Consider the following 25,193-nt stretch of genomic DNA (forward strand, 5'->3'; position numbering starts at 1 on the left):
AATTCGTTTCTAGAGTGTAGGAATGTGCCGTCTATTTCGCGTTTTCACGTAGAACGGTCAATGGTGCTACGCCTTCCAGTAGTTTTTCATTGTAAAGTCCCTATGACTGCAGTTTTGTTCCGTGTTTTTTTTACGTATGTGGCTATTAAACTACCACCATGCATCAGTGGTTCGCGAGGGATTAGAGAATCATCCCGTGTGACTCAACATTCATAACTTCGAGGGGGCTAAAGCGACGTGTGTTCAAAATGATGACTGACTGCAAGCGCAACGGTGGCGAGACGAAGAGGAAGCCTGACTGCACAATAAAGACGTTGCCTTGGTGATGGCAGCGCTACCTTGGATTGGATGGATTCCGGTGAGAATGTTCCGATTACTTTTACTACAACAAAATGAACTAAATACGCGCCAGTTTCAAAGATTCTCTTTGAATCAGGAAGTGTGTTTGCATTATCATTATCCAAATGATAACGGTAATGTACACATGCGGGGCTTATTGTAAGTGAAAGTGACTTCTGAATGGACGTGTCTCTCCAGCCATTCTGAAATGGGTCTCTGAATCTGCAATAGAGCTATCACCTTCTAACTCCCGGACTAAAGCTTTTTGCAAAAGCATCAAAATGATATTGCAGAAAACTTTCTTCCATAATACCACTGCCGGACAGTGGGGGTTAGTTGGATCACACACACACACACACTAGACCGAGGATTGCGTATGCCTTGGCTACTACCAAGGATATGTGCTCCGTAAATCGCAGCTTAGTGTCCAGAGTAATACCAAGATCTTTGACGCTCGATACTCTTTCCAGCGCACAGTTCCGCAACGTGTACGAGAAGACTATACACGGAGAAACTGAAAAACTCAAAATTAGGTACTTTTAAACTCAATTTTGAGTTCTTTTTCATCTTCCTTTTCATGCGCTCTTTCTATTGTTGTCAGAGAGTGAAGAGAGAAACAACCCAACTTTTGCAGTTCCGTGCATCAAGCCAACACTGAGTTTCTAGCACAGTACTCAAATTTGAGTGAATACAACCTAGTCGAAATTTCGGTTGGGTGGAAAAAACTTAAAATTAGGTACTTTTTTCACATGGAAGCAAGCGGGAACAACCCAACAAAAACATCGATTCCATCAACTCAAAATTGGCTTGACGCACGCAACCCCGAAGTTGGGTGGAAAGAACTCACTTTTGGGTAGTTTCGTCTCTCCGTGTAGGAGAGAAAAGTCGAGTAAAGGTGATAACGCTGCATTTTTGCACATTCACCTCCATCCCATTTCTGTGACACCAGTCCACCACTTGTTCGACGTCCGCTTGCAGTGCGCAGCAATCCAGTGCTGATGACACTACTCGAAAGATTTTGAGATCGTCCGCATACATACTTTTGAATAATTTCAGCTCACCACAAAGATCATTCACGAAGAGTATGAAGAGCAGAGGACCGAGATGACTGCCTTGAGGCACACCGGACGTGATGTGAAAAGATTCGGATTTAATAGCCCCCAATCTAACAGAAGCACGACGATTCTGCAGGTAAGAAGCAATCCAACCAGTCAACCAATCAGGAAATCCCATTCGTCTCAACTTCTCAAACGCTAGTAGGTGTGGTACTCGGTCGAACGCTTTCGAGAAATCAATATATACTGCATCGATCTGTTTACGTTTTTCTATGAGGTTTGTTAGCATTGTCACATACGTCATAAGATTTGTGGTCGTTGATCGTTTTTTGACGAAGCCATGCTGGTCCACGTCAATGATATTCTTTACCGCTGGGTAGAGAAAATCCAACACCATGCTCTCGAAAACCTTCGGTAGGCAGTTTAGAAACGAAATCCCTCTATAGTTTCGGACGTCATAAACATTTCCGGATTTGTGGATGGGTGTTATCAACGCCTCTTTCCACCGTGACGGAAACGTGCTTTCCCGGAGTGAACGATTAAATAGCTGAGCGACCGGAGCAGCTAACGAAGAAGAACACTCTTTGATGAACAACGGAGGCAATCCGTCTGAACCAGGACCCTTGCAGCTGTCGATACCACGTAGTTTGATGCGGACGTCTTGTTGATCGAAGGCAGTTATCGGCAAGTTGAGATCGAAAATCTGCAGTCCATTAAGGTACGACTCATCCAAAGGTGGTGAGTTATTACTTAACACACTTTGGAAGAACGACGCAAAAAGACTTGCAGATTCCAACGGCGAGGTCGATGAATCTCCAAGATAGTTGACGGTTTGAGGAATTCCACTGGAAGCAGTACGATTCCGAAGATAACTCCAGAACTGTTTCGGGTTGTCCTTCATGTTGCCCTCGATGCGATAAATGTACGATTGAAAGCGTGATACGTTCAGAGAACTAAATTGGCATTCTAATTCGCGTACCACAGCTTTGCTCTCGTCACTTCTCGATCGAAAAAATCGTCTCCGTGCCTTTCGTAGCCGGTTCCGAAGATTTCGCAGCTCTCCGTTCCACCAGGGTTGTCTACTTCCGCTTTTTCGTGATTGCACTTTCAAAGGGACGTGTTGTCGAAGAATAGAATCCAATTCACTATAGAATTTGTCCACAGCTTCGTCCAAATTGTCCAGATTCAAATTCTCACGCCAGTTGACTTGTGAAATTGCAACATTCAGCTCATCAAAATCGCAATTAGTGAAATCAATAGCAAGAAATCAAAGCTTGATTCTCTCAGAGATGGCGCCACCACATTAAAAGTAAAATCATTTTTCTTGTATGGACAAATCGCTGGCTTGCACTTGTTCCGCATCGCAGCGATTTGTGCCTTGGGGCAAAAAGTTGCAAAATAGAAACAAAATCATTATACCTACGCGTTTCTTCTGGATTCATTGCAGTAACAGAGAATTGATTACATCACCATACAAATTTCAAGTTGTTTACTTCTTTTTTTCTGACTGGCATTTTCCACCCGTGTTGCGCATGATGTTTCGAGTGGATAGGTGCCAGGCGGCGCCGCTGTATATGTGAAAAACACATGGAACACGAGCGCCACCTATGATTCCGTAGCGCAAACTTTTCTGCTTGCTTACACTGTTATCACGTTTACCGCATTTATAAGAAAAGCGCCACTACCGGCACTTTAGCAAAAGCGCAGCTGCTTACTTCCTATTGATATAAAATTTTATTTTCAACCCGATTTTTGTGAAAAGTACTGTTAAAAATATGAAAAGTACTACAAACTCATGATGAAGACGATGGGACGTAACATTTAATTGGTTAACGTCAAGAGATTAAAAATAATGTTTGAAATTCAAAAAAAAAACTATCGCGTTATTTTTCGGCATCCCCTGTATTTTATTGATTTACATCTGATTTATATCTGATATATTTCTATTGCTTCCCAGTTGTAAGTCAAACTCGTGGATTGAGCATGAGCATGAGCATGATTGACCGCCCGCGGTTGCTCCTCTGTTATTGCAAGGACAACTGCATTTACACAAACAACCAACAGATGATGCTTAGGATTAGCTTTCTCTTCATTGTGTAAATGCTGGAATCCCAATACTTTTCAATAAGCAATACCAGCGCCGGCCGCGTCCGAATGCAGGTCAATTGAGGATAGGGAAGGAAGTGATGACGTGATTCTCGCTTAGGCCAATAACCGAGGAATTCTCTGCGTTACTACGAGAAATCACTAGGAGTTTGGATAGGGGAAATGGAGATGTGTTGAGGATTTTGTCGTGGTAAACGAGTGTAATGTTTTGAATCGCGATTAATAATGCGCTCGCGAAGAAATACTTTTCTAAACCTTGGACGACAAACGCGATCTTTTGTGCCTCAAAACTCACCCTGCATAAGTTATTCATTCGCAACTAAGGAGAACACAATGCTAAACACCGACGCATCTGTAGTTTGCGTTTCCGCGCGAGACAATGCTGAACGCGATCAATTCACAAGTATTAACCAAATAACACGTGATAAATAAATCAGAAAGATCTTACCGCATGGTTTGCCGTCTATCTTTTACCGACCCTCTCTTTTTTTCCAGAAATTCATGCAACCTTTATTTGAGTCAAAACATTTATTCATTTGGACTAAAATATTACAAATGTCGACACCGAATATGACGAACCATTCAAATTTTTGTGTTCATGCAAAAAATTAAAGGAAATTATTTATTATCAACTAAACATTTGGAACTAGCGCCGACACATGACGTGACGAACTTTTCAATATTTGTTAGATAAATACACAAAAACCAGAGTTGCAGCATCTTCCACTAACTGGCCTCGAAATTACACTGAACTGCTACAACAACACACGGGTACGACGATGTGTACATTCAAATTGTCGACGACAACGCGGCCGATCCGAACGAAAAAAGCGGCACTTCCTTTGCCTCCAAAAACACACTAAACCGCCTTGTACGAAGATGAGCACGCACACAGAACGACGACGCGATGCAACGACGAACCAAGACGGACTCTCATGCAACCTTTACTATTGAGTCAAAACATTTATTCATTTTGACTAAAATATTACAAATGTCGACACCGAAGATGACAAACCATTCAAATTTTTGTGTAAATGCAAAAAATGAAAGAAACATATTTATTATCAACTGATTGTGCATTGGGTACTAACGCCGACACATGACGTGACGAACTTTTTAATATTTGTTAGATAAATACACAAAAACCAGAGCAGAATTGTATAAATCCTTTAGCATTAATTATTATTATTATTATTATTATGATAAAATGGAAAGAGCTCACCAATAAACATCCTTCGAAGTGTCCAGTGCGTATGTGCTACAGCATCTTCCACTAACTGGCCTCTTCTCCGAAATCACACTGAACCGCTACAACTACACACGGGTACGACGACGTGGACATTCAAATTGACGACGACGACGACGCAGCCGGTCCGAATAAAAAAAGCGGCTTTTTCACTTTGCCTCAAAAATCACTCTCTTTAAGTCAAACTCGTGGATTACCGAAAAAGCTGTTAATCTGCTATCGGACGAATCAAAACTTCTCCTGATGTTTTCCGATACTGATTCCGTAGTTGAAAAGTCAAACAACAAATATAAATATAAATACATGAAAAAATAACCAAAAAATCTTCTATGTGTTTTGATGCACATCTTGAACTGTTTAATATTTCCTTCTTCCTATTTCTAGCGCTACTTAACTTGAATATTGCCCCAAAAAAAACTTCAAACAGGTAATTTTAAAGTTACTTTATCAGAAATTGTCTGACCAGTAAACAATATGAATTCAAAATCATGAATAAAATATTCTGTTTGGTAAAAACAATGCTCAAAAATGACACGAATGCAACTTTTGTGTAAAGTGTCGCTAATTTAAGTAAATAAATAAATAAATCATGCTCAAAAATGTTGTAAAATATTGCTGGAAATAACGCAATGCAGTAAAAATTATTGCGGGCTTCTTAATTATTATTATTTTTTTTATTTTGGCAAAATAATTAGTTTTTGTCATGTATTTAAACCACCTTTCCCACTATTGCCCACGAGGGTTTCCACCCCCAAGTGATAGTAAAAAGTCTATTCTTTTAACTACCGACTGAGCCATCTGCGCCATTTTGCGCCGGAAATAGTTACTTAAGGTGAAAGTACACCTTAAAATATGATGAATTTGCCTATAACTTTTTTGTTTTAAGATATAATGACTTGACATCTTCAAAAGAAATGTGTAACTCAACGTCCTGAACAAGATTGTAGAAGGTCACAAAACTGTTGGATTTTATCTGTTGAAGCTACACTGAAAAAACTAGTTTTAGGGGTACTTCGCACAAAACGCTCCATATCTCGAAAACCGTAAGAGATGGAGCTTTGACATGTTCTACGATTTTTGTTCTCTTATTTTGGGCTACAGCTTTGCCGAAGACGTCAAACCTCTAAAAAAATATTTCGAAAAAATAAATTTTTTATCTCACTTCTAGGGGGATTAATCATTTATTACATTTTATCAAAAGACGCCTTTCAACATGCAGAAAAACTTTGTAGAACACGCCAAATCTCTAGAACCAACCTAAAAGAAGTTATTTAATTTTGATCGTAAAATCATTGATTCCGAACACTGTGCTGGGCCACCTTAACATTCTGAATCCCCCTGAAACGGTTTAGGGACAAAACGTCGAAAGACAAAACGTGGAAAGCCAAAACGTCGAATGCCAGAAGGTCGAATGCTAAAACGTCGAAAGCGACAAAACGTCAAAAATTAGTAATTTGAGCAAGTAGTGAGTTCTTTATTCAAGGTAAAAGATATCGAAAAACGTTAATTGATAGTCGTGATGAGTATCGATTAACATTTTTCGAAGGTGGACGATGGCATTTACCCTAAAAATTAAGGATACAACAATTTTCATATACCACATTTTAGGTTCAGCTTTTGAAATGAGCTGTAGGTGATTGAATATAGATATGTGTAAATGACATTTTCAACACTGCCGCCGGATACCGTCCTCCAGTTTACCACCGAGTGTTGTTCGCCACCCTTCATTTTCGAAGACAAAGGCTCTGCGACCAACTTCCACTATTCATGGCCGCAGGCCCGGATTAAGGATTGTGGGAGCCCAGGGTCGGAGCTGATGTGGAGCCCCCATCGGATGTACAAATGCGATGAGCAAAAAACTTTATTCTTTGTTTTTAAACAGTACTTGAGCAAAATGAAAAATAAAGTTAATGTTTAGCAAGCAAAAAGGTTTTTTTGGCCCTGGTCCCCCTTAGATCTGGTCCTGCATGGCCGTAAAATGCAACCGGAAGAGTCAGGCCATCTCCTTCCCACAAGTTCACTTCTTCGATGATTTCGATCGCGTTGCCACCAAGTCAATGAATAGATTGTGCCACTATCCAGTAGTCTACGTAGTTTCTTGCCTAGAACCGATGGTTCTGTATGCGGACGCTTGTCATCTTCGGGATTTATTATAATGGTATTGATCATGGCTGGATTTGGGATTTCTGAGGGATTGTGGAAGGTTTGCGAGGATCTCCTTCCCTCGATTACTGGTTCCCCGCGACTGCGTTTCATAAGCCTGCTCAATATGTGGGACACATACGCAGAGAATACCCTTTGTGCTCACATCGGTAACAGGACATGACTGCTTTTGGCTTTGATCAATCCATAAACTTAAGGCCAGTGCGTGAACTTTTCCGAATCGTGGGGTTCCTCGACTCAAAGGTGTTTGACATTCACCAGCGTTTCCAAGTTGGGCTCCAGCAGACTCTACAGAAGCACTCATTTCTGTCGGTTCAGCAACATGCGGGTCTCATCGTAGCTACTGCAAATCTTGACTATGTCCTTAACAGAGGCCGGCCTCACGGCAATGACAATCGCTATGTAGTTCACGCTCATGTTTTTCTTCACAATGAAGAATTTATCCTGCTCGCTCATGGGACACTGAACGAAACAAAACAATGTTGATATGTTACGATAGTACTTCGCGAGGGACTTGTCCGGTGCTTGAAACCGGAAGATGGCTTATACACAGTTAAAATAAAAATGTAAATTTAAGTTTATTTTCATGCACATATTTGGAGCATGAAAATAAACTCAAAATTACACCGAGCTTTAAATTTGAATGGCCTTGAACAGAGAACCCGACGTGTAATAATAAAGGTCGTTGAATTTTACATTGAACAGAGCACGCGCTTCGCTTTTGTTGACTTTTTCCCATTTCCGATTGTTCCCTTGGATCTTTCCTTCTCCCGTCCAATTAAAGCAGCTTAAAAGCAAACACAAACACTCCATATCGTGTCAATGATCATTTTAATTGTTAATTTATTGAACAGAAATTTGTTTCACTATTCCAATCACTAAATTATCGGAGCTGGTAATTTTTTGGATGCGAGCCGATGCCTTCTGCTGCTGGGGTGATGGACGACGGTGACAACGACGACATCATAATCGGCGAAGTGCGGGGTTGTGCGGGTAACTGCAAATACACAGACTGCTCAGTTTTTTATCACGGGAGCGATCACAGATCACATTTTAAGCCACTTTAATTGATCTTACCTGCAGCAAAACAGCAAAACCATATAATTATTGGCACAAATACGCAACTTTGATGATGAACATAGGAACCGCACTGCTTACCGAGCCTCTGCGCGACGGCCACACTTTTGTGAGTTTGTGTTCCTACGCGTTGATTGAATTTTAAAGCCGAATGAATTGAAAAATAAATGCGTATTTGTTTATATTTATTTGGGGTGCTGAAATTTGAATGTTTTTTCATGCTCCAAATGTGTACATTAAAAATAGCTTAATTTTAAATGAAATTGCTGATTCAATCCATGTAAATTCACAGGTATCATGATTTACATGTCGTTTAAATTTCAAGACTTTTTGCTGTGTAGCTACTGGGCAGATACTACTTACGTTTTTGAAAGCCGCCCACGTCACTAGAAGCCCGAGCAAAGTCTGATAGCAAATTGAAAACTTCTGATGTTGTGATATTACAAATTTTGATAACTGAGGTTGTTCTCGTTTTGGTCGTACATCAAAAATGAGAGCAGAAAAATGTTTCCGTGACAGCAAGTTGGAAACAGTTCCTGCCATCAGTGATACCAAATTGAACTGTTTTTGCTACACAGAAAAAAAATCTTGTAATACCGTCGATGGGGGTGACAATGGGTCTGGGGGGTGAGATTGGGTCAAAACGGAGAAACATAAAATTGGAAATAGCTCATCAACTATCGCTAATTTATATTGATAACTTTACATTATTTCAAAGAGAAGATGTTTTAACACGTCATGATGCAGAATAAGATGTTTAGCAATAATGTTTTTTTTTGTTAAATTTGTGGCTAAACTTATATGATGAAACTACTAGTAAATCACTCTGAAAAAAATTCTCCTTCGTAATGTTTCACACAAGTACCCAACCATAAATTATCTCAACAGTGGTTAGCTGTAGGTATTACCTGGTTGATGCAACGAAAAAAGTGGGCTGTCAATGCACTTTTTATTCAAAAATTCAATATTTTCGATCCTATGTCTAAATATTAAGAATGGGGGTGAGATTGGGTCAAGCAAGTTATCGAGTGCACATAAGCTTAACTAAAAATTCAACTTGTTATCCAGTCCCCATTTGACGTTAGAGTGGTGCCATGTTTACCGTATCTTTATAAAAGCACGATTTTTTTCTAAAATATGTCGAGGAAGTGTCAAGCGAGTTTGTTCATACGTTTAGTGCCTATAATCTTAGATAATGAAAACATAGATATGCAACTTCGGGAAGAAGCTGGCAACAAAACAGCAGCGCCTAACTAGAAGCAACGGCAAATGGGTGAACTAGTGTTCATCTAGTGTCCCTGCGCATTTCCCACATAAAAAAAAACACTCAAACAGAACATAGCATGCCAACAACTGTCAACCGCAAATGCATTTTTTGTTTCATGAGGTTGCAACAGAATCACACCGTTCTTATGAGGAAATGGTGAGATTATACTATTACTATTTGAAGAAATCACCCGGGGGAACAAAAAAGTAAGATATCTAACTGTTCCACGTTGCTATGAGTGGTCGCGGTCAGTACCAAACGCCGAGCCGAACTATACCTACCGTGGGTGGCTGAGAGATGGACCAACAATAGGAAGAGCATGTGGATTGCTGGCTCGAAGAGAGAATGGTCATCCTCGTGGTTATCTGTACCGTCAAGGCGCCATTCACCGTGTGCCTTCGAATATTTTTTCATTATTTCCATATTATGATTGAATGATATGACAATTTCCCTTCAATTTCACCAATACAACACTAATGTATTGTTACCATGCCAAAACGCTCATTAGAAACATTTAAAAGTATCATTTTGACACTAAAGTGTGTTTACATGAAGCGGGTTTCTGCTCGTTCACTGCATTCATAGTGAAAAAACATAAACTGCGCTAAGGTGATTTAAGCGATAAACTAAATGTAGTAACGTTTTTATTCCACCAAGAATCAATTAAATTCACATATCAGGTATGTATTTTGCATCACCGAAGTAAGTTTAACAAGAAAGTACGATTACTCGTACTTTTTAATTGAAACAAAACGGCACGGTAAATGGGTACCCTAAAAATCAATGGTCTCCATTCACCGTGCCTCATATTGTCCCATATATCTAGAAAAAATCGAAAATTTGAAAATTCGTTTTTTTAATAAAATCTTGCAAGTTATTACTTGAAATGAATTTAAACGAAGAAAATTCCCTTGGCTGGGTTGTTTTGATCATTTTTAAACAAAGTAGAATAAAATTTCTCATACACGGTGAATGGGTCCCTACTACCACGGTGAACGGTGACCTACCACGGAATTAGGCGACCCTACTACTCTTTACTAATTGTACTATATCACCAAATTTTGTGAAAAATTTTCTACTTCTGTGGATATTGCTTTAATTTTAACCTATAATGAAGGCAATTAAAAGCGGCACCAACAATGTTTATAAGACTGGTGTCAAATGACAGCCCTTATTTGCCCCAAATCTTCTTAGATCCACGGTGAACGGTGCCTTGACGGTACCGAAAGTTATAGATTTGATTGGAATACTTGTGAGCCAACTAGCCATGCTCAAAGAAATAAAGCTCACCCCAAGTTCCCCGGAAATTCCGGCAGTGTGAGTTTCATTGGAAAAGACCTGTGATAAAACCGAACGTTGTAACGGATCTCATCCCGGAGGTGCCAATAGCAGTTCTCACGAGGTTCAAGAGCATCTATAGTTTGCCAGCGTGATTCCATCTCTGCCATACGGGGGAGCCTCACTTTAACGCCCAAACGCCTATTATTTGCCGGCCCTGCGTGGGTCGGCGGCACACCGAACGGTATCACTACTGTCGTTTCTGTTGCCGCGCTTGTCCAACAATCGAGCACCTATCTTGCGGCCGTGACTCCTCGTACCATCTAGTCTTGTTACAGATGGCAGGTGGCAGAATCAGAAGCAAGCACCTCAGCACTTCGGTCGGTTTGCTCTATTTTGCGGCTGTACGTCATCGCCACACTATCCGAACCACCACCACCAATCCCATTGATCGGATAAGGTACACCGGGGCAATTTGAAACGGGTGGGGCAAGATGAAACAGCGAGTTAAAATTATGTTTTCTAATGATGATAAACAGTTTGATCGCCATAACACATAGTTGTAACGGTCGTCCAGATTCAACCTGGAATCGGTTGGATTAACCCCTTCGCTTAAGCGCCAAGCAAACTCGAATATTCAGCTTGCATGCGAAGAGGCAAGATTATTTACCCGGCGAGACTCCTCAAGGCGAGTCCTTCAAAAAAATCAACCGACACCGACGAATCGAACCGCAGCTCCAAAACTCTAATCTTCTTACTAGACGGGATAATCAATGGGGAACCTTCAAAACGCATGCAAAATTAAAAAAACAACGAAAACGATTAGCCAACTCTATCCTCTCTCAACTGATGATTGGGCGGTATACGATTGTATTTCAATGGTTCTCCGTTGATCTATTGTTCTACTTTTTCAACTTTTCACATAGGAAATCAACTCACAGTGTATTCGGTTTCTACAATTCCCTCTATTGTTCTCGTCTACAACCTTTCCCTCCTACCTTGGTCCGGACCTCAATCAACTCCCAATCGTTCTTCGTTAGATTTAAAAAATTAGCCTAAATACATCTGACCTGTTTTTTTCTTGTAGCGCGCTGCCATATGCTCCAGATGCTCGACCGATGCTGTCAGTGGTTGTTGTCCTGACTATGGCGGTTTGTCTTCTCTCCTATCGCACGTGTACACGGTGGTCTAGTCGATTTCGTTGGCGGGCCCGCTGACTGCACTCGCGAGTTTTTCCGGGCTTCGAGGTCAAACGTGGAGTGTGACCGGCAATTGTCATCCGATGAACACTCCGGAAGTAGTGGCACCTTCCGATGGCCCGTAGATGCGCTGGGGCGATCACTAACCAGCCACGAGGAAAAACCTACAAGCGGTCTGATCTTCTGACCAGCCCAGAGGCCACGCGGCGTGCGTAACCCCCTACTCCTACCTGGACGAAACACCTTCACTTGAAGGATATTTGGTCCTTCAAGTGAAATCATCAAATTATCATGGTGTCACTTAACAAATTTGATTTTTTTTTTCAATTACCTTGACCTCGAGCACCGATATTTACGGGTTCTACAATCGTTCGAATCCGTAGTAGTTATTCAATTTGAAATCTGTATAGACATGACCAATTAGACCTTAGAACGAAGTCTTTAGTTTACACAACTCACATGTTTGTTGAACAATACTTGGCGCAATTGGGCCTGAAATCACGGTCTCAACCACTAAAACTTTTCTCGAACTCTGGAAATTTTTCAATTTTACAATTATTCTTGTATTTAGGCTAAACGTGTGGAACTCACTTTTGACTTTCGACTAGCTAACTACCAAAAATCTCTATCAACTTTTTCCACTAACTTCTTTGGGACTACGTCCGTTCACTTCGCTGATCGATTCGAGAAGAAAGCTAATCGGTTTTCTCAAAGATGGCCTTCGCCTTTTGACCACAATGTAACCGCGGGTTCCAACTCATACATGGACATCCAAAAATAGCAAATCATTTTTTTTTTCTAGACCATTGGCTATACTGTCTAGTCTTGGACGAGAGCGATGTGAACTGCTTCGCGATCCGTTAAAAATGAGTATTTTCAATTCCCGCCACCCATGGCGCTCCGATCGTATAAAAGTGCTCGGGTTTTAATATTGTCCCTTATATACAAGCTATATTCATTCTGCTTTCACGTAGCTAGAAGCATATAAAATCCAACCGAATGCTATTTATAAATCCCATCTTGTAACATTGTTACATTACCCCCATCTAATCCCCAAAAAATATTGACGAAGACAATATTTTTTTTATAAACTGTATATTTTCAACCACAAGAAAAAAAATTAAGACACTACTTACGATTTTATATTTACATGCATGCTTATCCGTATTCTGCGCATAAACCCTCCTCTAGGACTCTTCGCAATTCTCGCTGCAAATCTTCCACGAAAATTTCTGCCAGCTCGCTTCGTTCGCCTCTTCATATTAATTCACTTTACTCTACTATTACAGCTCCCAGTATTTCTTCTTTCATGCACTGATCTTTTCTCATTCTATCTAACACTTTGCCCCTTTTATTCTTTTCTCATGCACTCTTTTTTTCTCTGCTATGAACTACGCGCTGGACCACCTTTCACGTTTCATTATTTCTTCTTCATATCCCTCTCTGTACAACTTCTACATTTCCCAACTTCACCTAAAAAGAACCATCATAGGCTAACTTCAGATCACTATCCGAAACGACCGTATAAACGAGGCATATAGCCTCAACGTCAAGTTACAACTCGACCACTACCTTCGTGGTGTATACCCCGACGAACCGAACCAAACTGAAACGAGAAGTTTCTTACCTCCGAATCACTATTCGAATAAATTTGCTACCTGCAAAGCTCCTCCCTAAACCACTGCACACTTTTCTCCCTTTTCCTTGCAAACAACGTGGTCCAACATCTCTCCCTCTACTCTATTTAAACGACCTATCCTTTTGTTTTTCTCAAATCTAAATATATATGATATTCCTACTTTATCGATTCTATTCTCTTCCCAAGAACTATCGAATCTCACATCGGACAAAACTAACCATCATCAGTCTCGTCGCGAATCTTCCAACACGAACACGCGTATTTTGTACATGCTCAACCTTTTTCAATTTCTACCGAGAAATTGAGGGCTAAACATAGTGATAATCAACGTATTATGCACTAGTGATGATCTATGGTGGATTTAACTAAACGGTCATGCAATTTTACTGTACAATTGTTTAAATGTTTGGCATGATTTTAATTTTGTATTTCAGAGAACCAGGCTATTGACTGCTGCATAGGGCATGGAGTTAATATGGGTGTTGACTATTTTTGCTATTGTTCTAAGTGAGTAAACATAACTTCACACGGAATGAAATTATGTTACATCTTCCAAAAATTGTTCAGTTCTCGAATCCATCCTACGCTATTCCAAATCACTATCGCTTTGCTTCACCTCTCTATATCAACCAATACATACATTACTACCTACCCGACACCAACGAATTCAACTCGATATCACTCACTGACTACATGCTTACTAGCTAGATGTTATATACAACTTTATTTACAATTCTGCTTTTCAGCTCGCCAAAACTATTGTTCTGTGTGTTTTTGCCTCTAGAGAGTTCTCGTTTACGTACATAGCTTTTCATATCTCGATCTAGGGCTCCTGCACTATAGGTTTGTTTACATTCGAGGTCGTTCACCGTAGAAAGTGAAACCTCTTATATTGATCTTGTTCTGTTGACATTTCATGTTGAGAATTGGTACTATTTTATTCAGAATGCCGTTTTGCATTGATGTGTTCTAGTCTCCAACGAGCTCTTGTAATTACATAGCTTTACACCTTAATATTTTTTATTGCCTTTTGATATTCAGTTTTTTTTTACTTCTTCTGCAAATCAGCGGATCTATAAACCCCCAATTTATTCCCGTTTAAATCTTCCAGCTCAAAACAGTTCGAACCTAGCTTCGCTATGACTTTTGCTGGCGAATAAGTATCTGCCAGTTTTGCATTAAAACCTTTGGCTTTGTTTGAGAGAAAATGGTTTAGCTTTAAAATTATTTCTCCTACTTTGAAATCGAGGGGCTTTGCTTTGGACCGTAGATTATAGTACTTTCCATACTTTTCATACGCCTTCTTAAGGTTCGATCGTACTTTTTCGAGAACTTCCTTCTTCTCGTCACTTAACTCCTTCGGGTTGTATTCCACATCCTCTCCTAATTCCCTCATTCTCGAGTATTCGTCTCCCGAGCTAATGTAATTTCGTCCATGATTTATGAAATAGGGTGTAAACTCTGTTGACTCATGAACTGCTGTTCTGATTGCCATAGCAATCTTCTGTAGGTTCTCATCCCATTTCTTTTGGTCCTGTTTTAGGTACGTTCTGATGGCCGCTACAATTACTCGATTCACTCGCTCCGTTGGATTATTGGCTGGGTGATAACTGGCGTTTTTCCAGTGGTTGACCCGATATTTCTTCAGAAGCGCACCAAACATGGCGGATTTAAATTGTGGTCCATTGTCCGAGATTAATATTTCTGGAACCCCAAAAAGGAGGAATATCATCGACTCCATAAACGCTACCAACTGCCCTGCTTTTGCTTCCCTCATTGGTTGTATGATGACGAACTTGGAGAAATGGTCGGTGACGACAAGGATCATCGTATTGCCCTGTTTCGATCGAGGAAATGGGCCCATGTAATCCACAGACACTACTTGCCATGGCATAGTAGCTATTTTTGGGCGCCCGATCTGAGGAACGCGGGCAGCATTCGGATGTTTCGTCGTCTTACACGTTTGACATCCTCGACAAAAACGCTTGATTTCTTCGCACATCCCGGCCCAATAGTACTTCTCCCGGATTTTCTTCATCGTTTTGTAGTACCCGAAGTGTGCTATATTATGCTCCGCCTCCAAGATTTGGATGCGATCACCTTTGGGAGTGTGGTGTACACATTTAGAGTGTAAGCGAGCGGGCGAATTGCCGAACACTCCGTTTAACGAAAACGATGTGATCATCGGTCGGGTGGTCGGTTATACGATGCTATATTAGCTGCAAATAAAGCGAGGCAAGTCAGTCTCAGTTAGAACTTCAACAAGAGTGTTACCGTATTATCAAGAAGTGAAAGTTCCCCGAACATCCGAATTAATCCCCCTGGGAAAACATAAAAACTAGCGGCGAGCGATAAAGTGTTTTTCCTTTCTCGGCCAAAAAGTGTAGTGAGTGGTGAAAAAGCAGCACGGTTGATTATTATTGCATGCCACGTTGGGAGTAACCGTTTGAGCGAGGATTTCAGCGAAGCTCGTGTTCACGACGGAACGAGAAGAAAGGGATCCATCTTTTTTGGACCTGCCTTGGCATAGCCGTAGAAAAAAACCCAAGTTCAGTGATTTCTCGATCCGGTTGAGCCTGGTGTGAGTCGAAAAACGGGTTCAATTTATCCAACGCGGTTTTACTGCTGATTATCTATAAGCACTTGAAATCTAACATTCAGATTTTTCTGTCGGGCGCCATTTTGGACGCTATACTGATATCATTGTGCCTTACATTGTGCTTAACTTCTTTTCTTTTAGTGAAATAATAGGACTGAACTTAAAAAGAAAAAGAAGAACAAGGAAGATTTGAAGTTATTTTGCAATTGAATAAATCAGTGCCTTTCTTTTTCTCCAAAGGTGATTGTCTTCAATCGTGTGTAAAAGTGCCATTGCTGTGCGGATTGTTTCAGCTGCTCTGACCGGTGAATTCCGACATTACCGTGTCCGTTTCTGGGTAATTCTTTTCCGCGACTCGTGAGGTTGCCAACGGGCATTACCGCGAGGGTTACAGAAGTCGGCAAAAGCTGAGAGGATTTCTGGTGAGTCTGCCATTTTTTTTTTATTTTTGTGGGACGTGAGTGCTTGGTTTAAAATCACAATAATACAATCACGCATAATACAATCAAGGAAACCTTTGTTGTCTTTTCAATAATGGCACAATCAAATATTACGACTACTTTAGAGCCCTATCGGCGGGGCAGTTCATTCGCCGACTGGGTCGACAGGCTTCGATTCTTTTTCAATATGAACAAGGTTGCGGAGGATGCTAAAAGAGACATTTTCATCACATTGAGTGGACCGGTCATTTTTAAAGAATTAAGATTGCTATACCCCAATACCGATTTGGAAACAATTTCATATGAGGAAATGGTCAAAAAGTTGAAGGCGCGACTAGATAAGACAGAGTCGGATCTGGTGCAGCGCCTAAAATTTAACATTAGGGTTCAACAGCCGGATGAGTCTCTGGAAGATTTTGTACTTTCGATTAAACTTCAAGCAGAGTTTTGCAATTTCGAAACCTTTAAAGACATGGCTATACGAGATCGTATTGTGGCGGGAATCCGCGACAAAGTACTTCAGCAAAGACTTTTGAATGAGGAGAAGTTGACTCTGGCCAGCGCGGAAAAAATGATTGCAACGTGGGAGATAGCTAGAAATAACGCTAAAAATATGGATTGTGCTGGAAATAGCTGTTTGGAGCATATTTCAGCTTTGAAAAGTACGGGGGGATCATCTGGGGCACGATTTAAGAAATTGGCAGCCACTTTCGATATGGCGGCCAAATCAAATCAGAGCGATGGTGGAAATGGGCGCGACAGGGGTCCGGTGAAGAGCAGGCTAGGATATTCTCCATATCAGAAGGAGCAATGGCGTAATAAGCAACGGCAGGACGACGGCAGGACCGACCAAACAAAGCAGTGGCAAAACCGAGGGCAAAGCAGTGAAGAAAGAAACCGTCCCTGGATTCGACCTGATTATTCGCAGATGATATGTAACTTTTGTGGTGTAAAGGGCCACATTAAACGAAAGTGCTTCAAGCTCAAAAACATGCAGAGGGACGCAATAAACATGGTGGAAGCCAGCGGATCAGGACATAAGGAGCGAGACGACTATATGAGCGATTTGGTCAACAGGATGAGGACGGAGTCGGACAGCGAAAGTGAAGTAGAGGATTCAAATTGGAAGCGTGCCAACGGTGGCTCATCGAGGACAGCTTCGTTTGAGTAAGGCGCAGAGCAATCATAGCAAACCGTTGATCCGATGGGAGCGAGAACGGCCACAGCCAGAAGCCAGAGCGACCAGTGAGGAATTCCACGGTTTTCCTGAAAGTGAAATCATGAGAGGAATAAAACGTAAACATGTGGTCGAGAATTCGACAGTGGGGGTGGAGATGTCGCGGGAAACTGTCCTGCGGCGCTCTAAGAGGATTAAACGACTCAAGATTGATGATGATTTTGTATACAAATAACGGCTAGGATTATAAGTTACGATCTGAATTTGTAAACTGGGAATTTTGAATTATTATAAAACATGTATAACAAAGCGAAGGTCATAGAATTCTTTCTAAGGGAGGAGAGCTGTGGTGTACACATTTAGAGTGTAAGCGAGCGGGCGAATTGCCGAACACTCCGTTTAACGAAAACGATGTGATCATCGGTCGGGTGGTCGGTTATACGATGCTATATTAGCTGCAAATAAAGCGAGGCAAGTCAGTCTCAGTTAGAACTTCAACAAGAGTGTTACCGTATTATCAAGAAGTGAAAGTTCCCCGAACATCCGAATTAATCCCCCTGGGAAAACATAAAAGGGAGGAATGTATTTCCAATCGAATCGTGGATCTTCAGGATTGCAGCTCGGAATGTATTTGTAGACATTTCCACGTACAACCTTGAAATCCTTGTACTTCTGCTCGTTCTTTGAAATGTCTGCTTTCAGCTTTTCCAAGTCCAGATCCAAGGTGAGTACATTCACTTCATTTACCGCCCGAGACAACGCATCAGCTTTAATATTCAACTTTGCTTTTCTATATTCTAGCACCATGTCATGCTGCTGCAGTTTTAAAGCCCATCGAGCAAGCCTTGCAGAATTGCCTTCGACGCTTATCTGGTTGAGCCACTTCAGGGACTGAGCATCAGTAATAACCTTGAACTGCGTGCCCTCGACGTAATGGCGAAACTTTTCGAAGGCTAAGATCACTGCCAGGCATTCTCTCTCTGTCGCGGAATATTTCTTCTGAGCTGACGAAAATTTCTTGGAGAAAAATGCGATTGGGCGGCGGATTCCATCCTGATATTGAACCAACACTGCTCCTGCTGCAACTAAAGATGCGTCCGACTCGATTACAAACTGGAGACTGAAGTCAGGATTTGCTAGGATCGGTGGAGATGTAAGTATACTCTTTATCTCATTGAATGCTTTGTCTGCGTCTTCCGTCCAACAAATTTTTGTTTTACACTTTTTTAACAAGTCCGTAATCGGTGCTAATACGGTACTGTAATTTGAAATAAATTGCTTATAGAAACCCACCATTCCCATCAACCTTCGAACATCCTTCAAGGTTTTCGGTGGCGGATAGCTGAGAATCGGCTCAAGCTTCGAGCTATCGATTGAAACGCCGTCTTCGGACAATATATATCCCAAATATGAGATCCTTTTTCTACAAAATTTTGATTTTTCCACACTTATGGATAAGTTTGCGCTTTTTAATCTGTCAGCGATTGTTTCAAGCAATTTCAAATGCTCATCTAAAGTTTTGGACGTGACGACTATGTCGTCCAGATATACAAAAACGTGTGGCTCTAAGTCGTATCCCAGAACTTTGTTCATTAATTTTGTTTGTGTTACGGGGGCTCCTGTTAACCCAAACGGCATAACTTTGAACCGATACAAATGTTTTCCTGCTCTAAATGACGTATAATCCCTACTTTCGTCTGCCAAAGGAATTTGCCAGTATGCTTTTGAGAGATCTATGATTGAGAAGTATTTTGCCTTCTCAATTCTCCCCAATATCAGCTGCATATCCGGAAACGGGTATGCTTCCTTCTTGGTCACTTCGTTGACTCTTCTGCAGTCTAAGCACAACCTCCACTCTCCCGAAGACTTCTTTACCGGCAATAATGGGTTGCACCAGTCAGATTCTGACTCCTCGATGACATCCAGCTCCTTCATCCGCTCAATCTCCTTTTCCATTTCCTTTTGTATTGCTGGTGACCAGCGGTATCTTGGCGGTCACTTTGGTTTTTCTCCTGGCATAATTTCAATTCGGTGTTCCAGTACATTAGTCCTTCCCAAGCTCCCATCTCCTTTAAGTTTGTTCACGATCTTTAGTAGTTTTGCTTTCTCATCTGCTGTCAAACAATGTTCCGTCTCAATTTCCGTAACTTTCTTCTCATTTGGACATTCTATTGATGGTAGTTCCAGACTTAAATCTTCCTCAACCTCAGTTGTTTTGATAAAGCCCGCTGACGGTTCCAATGTAAAGTTTATTAGCTTTTCTTCTGCGAAAAACTGTTCAATGAAATTAATGGTCAATTCTTCTTCAACTCTCCCATTGGTTCGAATTTTCGAAAATTTGCCATTTTCATGAATTGTTGGAGTAATTTTGAAAGCTTTCCAGAAGTCGTTTCCTAATATCAAGGTTTTATGAATATTAGGAACGAGTAGAGTTGGAACGACTTTCGTTACTCCTCTAAATGTGTACGGAATACATATTGAGCTCAGACAGTTATGAGTTGTTCCATCGGCTGTCTTAATTTGCAACTTAGTTGGAGACTTTTTGAAATTATGTTTTTGTACTAACTTTTCGTTGCTCAAAATACTTATAGCAGCTCCTGAGTCCAACAGTCCTTCAACTTTAGACCCAAGAATCGACACAAGAATGTGAGGACATCTGTTTTCCTCTATGTTGATATTCATAACGTGAGAAAATTTATCAAAAGGTGGATTATCGGGAGATTTTTCAAGAATTGTGGAAAGCGGACTCCCTAATTGCTTCCCCTGTACTCGTTTTTTGAGTTATTGGGCCTCAAGTTGTTGTGATCGCTTGGACAATTTGACAAAACTACATCAGGTCTTCCGCACACATGGCAGGAAATTCGTTTTCCTTTTCCGCAATTCCTCCAAAAGTGTCCGTATTGATTACAGTTCCAGCACAGAATGTTGTTCTCCGTTGTTGGTATCGTCGGTAATTCTTCTGTCCTATCTTCCGGGCGTCTATTCCGCTGAGGTCGAATTCTGTTTATCGCGTTAACTTCTTCTGTATATTCGTCCTCAATTGGTACATTTCCTTCAGACTCTAGTTCCTCCACGTTGTTGATGCCATATGTTCGATTTCTTTGAGCATACGACCTATAAACAGACTTGTCAAGTTCATAGCAAAGGCTGCATAGTGTTTCTACAGTTAGCTGAGTAGTATTTAGGAACGCTAAATGAGGACGGTACCAGTCTTTCATATTTTCAAACATAATGTCCAATTTTACCTTCTCGTCTATTGGCTTGGACATCTGTTGGCAAAGTCTTTCTATTTCACCCAAATATGCTACAAAAGTCTCATTTGGTAATTGTTTTCTGTCTCGTATTTGTCGTTCCAACACTTTATCCTTATTTGGAACTTCAAAACGAAGGCGCAAATGATACTTGAGCACAGCCCATGACGTAAATTTGTTACTAAAAGTATAATACCAAATTTCCGCTGGAGATTCTGGTTTAAACAGAAAGTTCGCCTTGTTTAACAATTCTGTATCCGATATTTGATTATTTCTGGCCAACACTTCCACTCTTTTCACAAATTCTTCCACCGACATCCCTCTTGGTTCACTGCTAAATCTTATTTGCCACTTATTTATCGGAGTTCGGAAAATATTATCCCTTTCAATTCCCGAAAAATTGTTTGTCCTATTTCGTGGTTGTGACTCATTCCGAGAGTGAAACTCTTGATCGCGATTTGGTAATCTTTGTCTACTTTCCTGAAAATTGGGTGGTATCACCGGACTGTTACTGGCTTGGTTTAACTGTGGTTGTATCTGTGGATTCGTGATGGTTGAAAAGTTGATCCTATCTATAGCACGTTCGAATGATCGGTTGACGTCGGTTCTGTCCTGTCTCTCCGTATTACGCCGTTCCTGGTTTGCCAACAAGTCCTGCATACTTTCCCTAAGATTTGTCATCATTTCTTCCAATTTGTTGGTCATTACGTCCTCTACAATTCTGCTAACCTCTGCCCGAGACAGACCCTGCTCGTTCCCTTCCGGTATTGGAGACAGCTCAACGTCCACGGCACTTCCTCGCTCCAACTGATTGTACCGTCGTTGATCGCCTTCTGGTCTACCTTGTCCCACAGTCACCTGATTTTGACGGACCTCTCGAAGAACATCATCACCGTGATTATTTAGTCTTGGAAGTTGTCCTCTATTTTGCCATTCCTGCTGTAGTTGAATCTGTCGTAACTGTTGACGATTTAGGTTATCTACCTGGTCCTCTTCGTCTTGGCGTTCTAATGGTTGTTGACTCGCATAGACTGGTGCATGTTCCATCTGGTTTGGCTGTTGTGGTTGCTCTTGCCCTTGTGGTTGGTTCTCCAGCTCCCGTTGTTGTAGGTCCTGTCCTTGGTCTTGGAGTATTCTGAACTGACTCCCTTGAAATTGGTAATTCAACTGCATTTCTTCTTGTTGCAACCTTTGTGGATTCGCTAATATTTCCTGTTGTCCGTTAGATACCCTTGGTGGTTGATTCTCCGCTGCTCCGATTTCCGACGACCGGGGAACCTGCGGTGGTGGCGGAAACTCGAGTGCTGGGTCTCTGGGTATTGCTCCCAGATTAGACGGCAAAGATTTTCTCCCCAATGTTGATCTTCGAAGACCCGAAATTTGATCTTCCGGTGTAGCAAACACATCGTATATAAGTTCCAACTCCTCAAGCAACTCGTTTTTGATTCTCACTTGATAACTGTCCAAAGCGCAAAGCGTTAGATCGCAAAACCCGGAGACGCAAATGTCTTAATCTTGACATTAACTGTCTTGTTGGACCATACAGTTCCAATTCTTGACGAACAGTTGTTAATTTTATTTGGATTAAGGAAAGATCATCAATAATAGTTTTTGTGGAATAAATCACCTTTGAATTTTGAATTTCATCTAATTGTGCTTTTCGAAGAGCTTGCTACTGGTCTTCTAAACAATAACCAGACAAATTCAAACCTCTAAGGTTAAGCTCATAACTGATTTCATCAGGCAATAAATCGTTTGGATTTAGGTATGAACCCAAGCCCACTTGGTTGGCTGAAAATGCCATTTTTTTTTTGTAAACCAATTCTCAGAACTACGAAAGTATCAATAGAGTAGTAATTTCAATCAAATACAAGGAAAAAAATTAAAAAAAAATTCGAAATAGAAAAAAAAACAATAATCATAAAGTTCAATGTAGGAAATGCAGTTCAAATAATAACAATAACAACCTTAGACCTAAAAAAAAAAGAAAAAAAACAGTGCAGAAAGAAGAACCGAGGAATAACACTAACTTCTACCTTTAATCCTAAATCTCAACCCAATTCGCTAAATTCATCACTAATTCATCTAAATTGTCTATTTCAGATTTCAAACCAGCTCAATATCAAAAATATCCACCAAAACGTAAGTAGTACCTTAATTTTATAACTAATTGCAAAGAATTTTAAAGAAAAATCGAAATTATTCACGCGTCTCAAACAAACGTACGAAAACTCACTAGTTGGGCGCCAAATGTAACGGTCGTCCAGATTCAACCTGGAATCGGTTAGATTAACCCCTTCGCTTAAGCGCCAAGCAAACTCGAATATTCAGCTTGCATGCGAAGAGGCAAGATTATTTACCCGGCGAGACTCCTCAAGGCGAGTCCTTCAAAAAAATCAACCGACACCGACGAATCGAACCGCAGCTCCAAAACTCTAATCTTCTTACTAGACGGGATAATCAATGGGGAACCTTCAAAACGCATGCAAAATTAAAAAAACAACGAAAACGATTAGCCAACTCTATCCTCTCTCAACTGATGATTGGGCGGTATACGATTGTATTTCAATGGTTCTCCGTTGATCTATCGTTCTACTTTTTCAACTTTTCACATAGGAAATCAACTCACAGTGTATTCGGTTTCTACAATTCCCTCTATTGTTCTCGTCTACAACCTTTCCCTCCTACCTTGGTCCGGACCTCAATCAACTCCCAATCGTTCTTCGTTAGATTTAAAAAATTAGCCTAAATACATCTGACCTGTTTTTTTCTTGTAGCGCGCTGCCATATGCTCCAGATGCTCGACCGATGCTGTCAGTGGTTGTTGTCCTGACTATGGCGGTTTGTCTTCTCTCCTATCGCACGTGTACACGGTGGTCTAGTCGATTTCGTTGGCGGGCCCGCTGACTGCACTCGCGAGTTTTTCCGGGCTTCGAGGTCAAACGTGGAGTGTGACCGGCAATTGTCATCCGATGAACACTCCGGAAGTAGTGGCACCTTCCGATGGCCCGTAGATGCGCTGGGGCGATCACTAACCAGCCACGAGGAAAAACCTACAAGCGGTCTGATCTTCTGACCAGCCCAGAGGCCACGCGGCGTGCGTAACCCCCTACTCCTACCTGGACGAAACACCTTCACTTGAAGGATATTTGGTCCTTCAAGTGAAATCATCAAATTATCATGGTGTCACTTAACAAATTTGATTTTTTTTTTCAATTACCTTGACCTCGAGCACCGATATTTACGGGTTCTACAATCGTTCGAATCCGTAGTAGTTATTCAATTTGAAATCTGTATAGACATGACCAATTAGACCTTAGAACGAAGTCTTTAGTTTACACAACTCACATGTTTGTTGAACAATACTTGGCGCAATTGGGCCTGAAATCACGGTCTCAACCACTAAAACTTTTCTCGAACTCTGGAAATTTTTCAATTTTACAATTATTCTTGTATTTAGGCTAAACGTGTGGAACTCACTTTTGACTTTCGACTAGCTAACTACCAAAAATCTCTATCAACTTTTTCCACTAACTTCTTTGGGACTACGTCCGTTCACTTCGCTGATCGATTCGAGAAGAAAGCTAATCGGTTTTCTCAAAGATGGCCTGCGCCTTTTGACCACAATGTAACCGCGGGTTCCAACTCATACATGGACATCCAAAAATAGCAAATCATCTTTTTTTTTCTAGACCATTGGCTATACTGTCTAGTCTTGGACGAGAGCGATGTGAACTGCTTCGCGATCCGTTAAAAATGAGTATTTTCAATTCCCGCCACCCATGGCGCTCCGATCGTATAAAAGTGCTCGGGTTTTAATATTGTCCCTTATATACAAGCTATATTCATTCTGCTTTCACGTAGCTAGAAGCATATAAAATCCAACCGAATGCTATTTATAAATCCCATCTTGTAACATTGTTACATAGTGTTTGATTCAAACAATCTTTTAGCAAAGGAAAAATTTCGAAATTGTATTGAAATCTATTTCAAAACTTCGTGTTTCATCTTGCCCCACCCGTTTCAACTTGCCCCGGTGTACCTTATTGTAAATCGTCAGCCATTATTATCCTTGAATCAATTTGATAGGTTTTCACGATCCTTAAATGTCTCCGCGCCGAACGCCCTGAAACCGGAAGCCAAAATTTCCAGATCATGTCATCCAATAGGATGTCAACAATAAATGAAAAAAAAAACAATCATGTTGCGCTGGTTACCCAAGGTTACCCATAACAATCATAAATGCGCCCGCCACAAATGCTCAGCGCAGGCTAGTGCGCAGGGTGACTAAGATGAAAAATGTGCACTTCATTTCAACTGTATGACATTCAGTTCACCCGTCGACTAATAGATGGCA

At 41.0% G+C, this 25,193-nt stretch overlaps 2 protein-coding genes and 1 long non-coding RNA gene across 3 annotated transcripts in view; 2 read left to right on the forward strand and 1 right to left on the reverse strand.

Moving 5' to 3' along the window:
• LOC109433196 (LIM/homeobox protein Lhx6-like) overlaps nucleotides 1–25,193 on the reverse strand; it is an 811,403-nt gene that overhangs the window by 546,408 nt on the left and 239,802 nt on the right. The gene's annotated exons all lie outside the window — the stretch shown is intronic.
• The window catches only part of LOC134292084 (uncharacterized), a 289,398-nt gene that overhangs the window by 151,054 nt on the left and 113,151 nt on the right, over nucleotides 1–25,193 (forward strand). The gene's annotated exons all lie outside the window — the stretch shown is intronic.
• Nucleotides 15,478–18,154, forward strand: LOC109407241 (uncharacterized). Its single transcript, XM_062858444.1, has 2 exons — nucleotides 15,478–15,950; nucleotides 16,209–18,154. Exon 2 carries the CDS (start codon nucleotides 16,503–16,505, stop codon nucleotides 17,577–17,579), a length of 1,077 nt encoding a protein of 358 aa, XP_062714428.1. The 5' UTR covers nucleotides 15,478–15,950; nucleotides 16,209–16,502; the 3' UTR covers nucleotides 17,580–18,154.

The sequence above is a fragment of the Aedes albopictus genome, chromosome 3, assembly GCF_035046485.1.
Source record: "Aedes albopictus strain Foshan chromosome 3, AalbF5, whole genome shotgun sequence".
Classification (NCBI taxonomy): Eukaryota; Metazoa; Arthropoda; class Insecta; order Diptera; family Culicidae; genus Aedes; species Aedes albopictus.